This window comes from Podarcis raffonei, chromosome 11 (assembly GCF_027172205.1).
Source record: "Podarcis raffonei isolate rPodRaf1 chromosome 11, rPodRaf1.pri, whole genome shotgun sequence".
Lineage (NCBI taxonomy): Eukaryota > Metazoa > Chordata > Lepidosauria > Squamata > Lacertidae > Podarcis > Podarcis raffonei.
Window position 1 is genome coordinate 17,205,929 of NC_070612.1, and position 6,000 is coordinate 17,211,928.

Here is a 6,000-nt window from a genome sequence, read left to right on the forward strand (position 1 = left end):
TCACATACTGATGGATAGTAGATATCAATAATATAAGTGACTAGTATATCTTATACTTCACATGAGGAAAACAAACACAGGAAACAAGCTAAAAAGAAGGGGAAAGGTGGGGTGTGCATCAATATAACTCTGCAAAAATCATATCATTTTTACATATTCCATATATCTGCCTAGGCTGCTGTCAAGGAGTGTGGCAGCCATGCCCTATTCATAACTTCAAAAATATCTCGCCAAACTGCCCAAAAGGCTTCTGGCTTAGTCCTACCAGACAAGTCTTACATGCCATGTAAGCATTTCCTGTATAGCTATATTCCTGATGTTGGTTCTTCCACTTCTGAACCATGGTAGTTCATTCCAAAGGCACTAATAAAAATAATAATAGTGGCTTCAGTTTTATTTCCTCGTTTCTGCTGTCAAACATTGATAATAGCGTCAGCTGGGGTGTAGGTTGAACAGATTCTCTAAGACTATTCCTTTAGATTTTTTTTGTAGTAAGATAATAATAATAAATAATAAATAATAATAACACCCAGGCAGAGGCAGTGCTGTAGCCCTCTTAGAGCAGTCGTTCCCCTTTCCGTTCCCAAGATCTAAGCCTACATCCCTTCCCTCCCCATTCCATGAACATGGCTCCTGACACACAGGCCAGCCTGCTGCATCCTTTGCCTCTTCCTACTCAGCCTCCCCCTTGAATTTTCAAACCCACACCAACCTTTTTGGCAGGCCAGGCCTCCCAGCGCCCAGCAATGGAGTTGACCTCGTGCTCCAGGCCAGGCTCCTTCTCCACTTTCCATCCCGCCATCTTTGTGGCCACCCCCTTCTGCGATTCATGTGCATTATTACTTTATCGGCCTGTGCAATTCTCCACTGGAGCCCACCCTGCGCTCATCACGTGAGCCTTCGGTTCTGCACCCAGAGAAAGTGGTCGGATCCAGCAACTACCACCCCCAGGAGGAGTTTTGGTTGGTTGGTTTTTTTTTCCTTTTGTTTACCTGTTTGTTTTTTTACAGACAATTTACGGGCCAACTGGAATGCCCACGTGGCCCAAGCTCAATCTGGCAAAGTGGAGCAGATGGAGCACACTGATGGCTGTGCTCAAAGGGGGCAAATAATAGGATTTACCCTCACAAGTAACAACTTCTAAAATATGAACTAACAAAGGTAGAGTTATTGGCTGGTTGTTGCACACGACAGCCTGTTTCTGTTTTGTTTTGTTTCGACATCGTGAACGTACAAATTTGTGACATCGTGAAATTAATATTATTGGTGGAGGAAATGCGTGTTGGTTTGGAATTCAGGTAATATAGAACCTAGATAAAATAGAATCTTATAACTCTGATTCATAACTACTTTTCTAGTTGTAAGCCTTTACATAGTATTTGGAGTAAGGTGATTTGTGTCCTTGGGGTACTACGGTATGTGTGTATAATTCTGTACCAATAACCATTCTGTATTACCCAAATCATTTTTGGTAATAGAGAATGTTGATAACTTCTAATTTTGTAAAAGGGGGTGCAGCCATGTTACTTTAATAAATTATATGTTGCTAGCATTATCTGAAAAGTTTTCAAATGCCTCTTAGGTGTATTCCAGGGATCCTTACTCCAGTGCTAAGTTTCCTACCATAGAGGAAAGTTTTTTGCTAGTTTTCCATTAGTTAAGTATTAGCCTGAGTGTTAAGTATTAGCTAAGTATTAGCCTGAGTGTTAAGTATTAGTTAAGTATTAGCCTGAGTGTTAAGTATTAGTTAAGTATTATCTATTCTTTATGTAGATCAACATGTCTATTTTTGATTGCTGAATAAGAGGACCTACTTCAGTAACCTTCAGCAGTCAGCTGGCTGTATAGCGACTTTCTTCTAACGTATTCTTTTCTTATTCCTATAGGATTTTAAATTGATGCTGCAGACAGCGGACCAAGCACATCCAAGTGATGGAGATACCGCTGTCATCCCAAGTTAAAATATCATGGGGTGGGAAGGCTCTCTAATACAACAAAAGCATTTCCAAATGCTTTCCTGAATTTTGGGGGTTGATCCTTGCTCTGTTGTGGAACTTTTTACTTCAATTAGCATAGTAATGTTTTGTATTCACTCTATTTTAAATAAAAGTCTATTTCAGCAATACAATGCTAATGTGATCTTAAACGCTCGGGGCCAGAGTCATTTCACATGTTATGCAGTGATAAAAACACAGGTCAGCCCAGCTTTGGCAGGATATAAATAAAATTTTTTATTATTATTATTATTATTATTATTATTATTATTATTATTATTATTGGTGGGGGAGCTGCAAGGAAGCCTGGCTTCCTAATGAGTTATTAGTATTCGTAAGAGTAATAGTTACTGATTTATATACCACTGGGCTGCTTGCCATTAAAAGCGTAAGAACAATTTTAAATATATAGCCACCCAATGAAACCATTTCATCAAAACGTTAAAATAAACATTCACATTTATCAAAAAGTACAATAAACATGCCAGCTAAAACAGTATAACATTTAAAACAGTTGCCCAAAAAAAGCAATTAAAACAGGAGGCTCAAGCCCGGAGATCAAGGGAATGCTTGTCTGCCAATACCAATGGGGTAGCGTTTCACAACACCGATGCCACTAGTGAAAAAGCCCACCTCTGTCCTACCAGTTGGCATCTGTCTGTCTCAGGAGATAATGGAGGAGGGTGCCTTTGTAGGTGAGGTCAAGCTGTTGGACAGTTGCAGCACCTGTTGTGGTTGTAGAGTGCAGGAGAGACATGATTTGTTGCTGCTGGGGCAGATGAAGGCATCCAGTTGTGTTGCTGCAGATGCGCCATGGCGTTTCTTCTCTCTGCGGTCCTCCCAGCAGTCATTCCTCCTCTGGTCATTGCTATAGACGCACAACCTGACTTACTTTCTTACTGTGATCATCTGCAAGGGATTCCCAGGGTTAATGTTGCCAGTCCACATGCCATGTTTGCAAACATCTTTGTAACACAGAGTTGGTCCGCCAGCAGGCCTGGTGCCTGAAGCTGTGTCTTTCTGCTACAGTCAAAATGAAGAAGGGGGGGGAGGTATTCACTTAGGACCACCCAGTATTCTAAAATACCATAACCTTTAGTTTTTATCCAAAAGGTGGCAGAAAAACCACAAAAGTGGTTTCTCGGAGTTGGGCCCCACTTGTGGAGAGTGGAAGGGTGAAACCAAACTGCTTGCACTGGTTGTTGGGTCAGCCGCACTTTGCGCATAACAGACGGATATTAAAACTCGCATCATCCATGTGTGTGTTCTGTGTTTTTGAGCCCAGCTTGTCCCCTGAGCCCAGCTTTCCTCCATCTTCAGTGTTTAAATGAGAAAAGTATCTGTTTTTGCAATGATTTGGTAATCGTCTTGCTGATTTGGCCCTGCACTGTGATTCTCTTTTTGTTTCAAAGGTGAAGATCAAATTCAGAAGGTTATATTTATCCTCATGGTTGTTTTTTTTAATGCAATTTTCTTTGTATGTCCGACAGCTTTTTATTTTACTGTGGTTACTTATGGGAGAACTCTCACCCAAGCTCAGATCGGATTGGTTCAGACTAAATGAATCCATTCAGTGTCCATTCAGATGATAGATGGGCACTACTGGATTTCGCCCCATGGTTTGTCATTTATGGCTTAAATTGGGGCAGAAACCACATTGTTCTCCATTCTGCTTCATTCAGCTGTACCCCTAAGCCAAGACTCCCAGACCATCTTCAGAACTTCACCACACTCATATTTGCTTTAAACCATCAAATTAAAAATGCTGGGAGTGACACCTCTCATTGCCTTCAAATTGTGCAGAGTTTCTCAAAAAAAAAAAAAGTAAGTTATTGCACTCGCATCCTCCTCATGGGCTTCCTGTAGGCTTCTGGTTGAACACTGTGAAACCCAAATCCTGAACTAGAAAGGCCATTGATCCAGAAGGCTCCTGTTCAAATGTGACCCCAATTTCCTCAAGAGGACCACAGCAAAAAGCCTGGCCTGGGCTCCCTCATTTTTCTTTCCACACACACTTCCGGAACTAGAAGACCTGGTGTTTTATTAAATTTTGCTCTAATTCAGGCTTGCACCAGAACTTCAACCTTCTTTTAAATGCTACTAGATTCCTTGCTCTAGCTTGAAAGCGGGACAGGTACAGACTGGCCCACTTTGATCTAAGGATGTAACAATTCTCAGCCATAAGATGACCTAATTCAAATCTGAAATGGTAGATAAACGTTGTCCTCATTCTGAATGTGGCTGCGATGTGGCAGTTCGTAGCCATACAATGACCTAATTTTCATCAGATATAACTAGAAATTGTTGTCCTCTGACTCTGGCTGTGCATGAAACAAGTTTCCTGCTCTCCCCGCTTCCTTGCTTTCTTCTGCCATCACCAGTCCTCTCACTTTTAACACTGGCAATAATCCATTTTTATAAAGCAATGTATAGTTTTTATTTTATTTTAAATTGTATTTATATCTTGTAATTCCTCCCAGGAGCTCAAGTTGCTGTGCAGTGGTACCTTGGGTTACAGATGCTTCAGGTTACATATGCTTCAGGCTAACCCAGAAATAGTACCTCGGGTTAAGAACTTTGCTTCAGGATGAGAACAGAAATCGTGCTCCAGTGGCGAGGCGGCAGCAGGAGGCCCCATTACCTAAAGTGGTACCTCAGGTTAAGAACAATTTCAGCTTAAGAATGGACCTCCAGAATGAATTAAGTTCTTAACCTGAGGTACCACTGTATATGGTCCCCCACACAAACACATTTTATCCTCAGAACAACCCTGTGATCTTCCTGGTTCTGGTCCTGACACTCTACTAGGGATGGGTGAATTTCAATTTCTCTCTGTTTCTCATTTCCCTCCATCTTAAATTCACGTAGAGGAACCTTTCTGACATGATGGGCCAGATCTTTATCACACACCCATGCCAACTTGGACAGGTTTGTGGGACATCCACCTGTCAACCACCTGGCATCATACTGACATCAGGTGACCAAAAGCTGGGTGTTCCCAGCCACCTGTCAAAGTTGACCAGCAGGGGTCGGCCAAAGGGTCTTCAGACCAATGCAGCCACCAGGATTGCACTCTCAGCTGACCAAGTGGAAGGCCCAATCCTGCTAGCAACAGAGGCCAGCATCACCAGCGCATTCTGAAGCAGACTCCTGCAGCCAGCTGGACTGCGCTCTACCCTTGATGTCACTCTCAGGAGCTGGAGTCATGTGTAGGGTCAGCAATAAAACAATAAAGCACCTGATGTCAATGAAGTCAACTCTTTATTCAAAGAAACAAAACAAATCACAGCAACTCTTCTCAGTAGGTCTGGCTCCAATGACGCAAGGCTGAAGGTCTCCACCTTCCCATTGCTCTCTAAAGCTCCTTCCCCAGTTCCTGTTACGAAAAAGGAGCAATGCAGAAGCAAGCACCAGGTGGCTGGAATGGTAAACAGGATGTGGGTGTTATTGGATTATACCGTGGGAACCAGGAACAGTTTGTAAAGTGCTCTGAGAGCCGGATGTTACCTCAGAGCAGCACATGACCCTGTACTGGAAGTACATGGGTGGAGTTTATTCTCTCTCTGCAGTGGGAAGCAGAGTGTGCAGACATGTTTTCTCTGTACTGGTGAACGACAGGAATAAAGACATGTAAATATATTTCTGTCTGTCTCTTTCCCCCTCCCTGGGAGAGGAGTGGGGGAGGAGTGGTATGTTCTCCTTCACGTTGAGGAGAATCGCCGAAGAGACCTCCCTTGATCTTGCCGGCAGGCGCTGGCAGGGGAGGTAAACAAGGATTCAAGCCGGGCACCTGGAGGGTGGCCAAATTCCTCTGGACTAAGAGCTAAGCTGGAGGCTCTGACTTTTGGCTTGAATCACGACAGTTCCTTCCCCAGCAGCCTAAGGCTCCATCACCTTGTCTCTCTTTGCTCCACATGATGTTACGAAAAAGGAGCAATGCAGAAGCGAGCTCCAGGTGGCTGGAATGGTAAACAGGAAGCTGATGTTATGGGACTGTACCGTGGGA

At 43.1% G+C, this 6,000-nt stretch overlaps 1 protein-coding gene across 1 annotated transcript in view; it reads left to right on the plus strand.

The window, feature by feature from the left end:
- Positions 1–2,128, plus strand: part of LOC128423480 (sperm flagellar protein 2-like) — a 40,124-nt gene extending 37,996 nt beyond the window's left edge. Inside the window, exons 13-14 of the mRNA XM_053408646.1 lie at positions 1,011–1,161; positions 1,887–2,128. Of these exons, the coding sequence (XP_053264621.1) occupies positions 1,011–1,112 (102 nt within the window). The 3' untranslated portion in view covers positions 1,113–1,161; positions 1,887–2,128. The remainder of the gene's footprint in view (positions 1–1,010; positions 1,162–1,886) is intronic.
- The last annotated feature ends 3,872 nt before the right edge of the window (positions 2,129–6,000 follow it).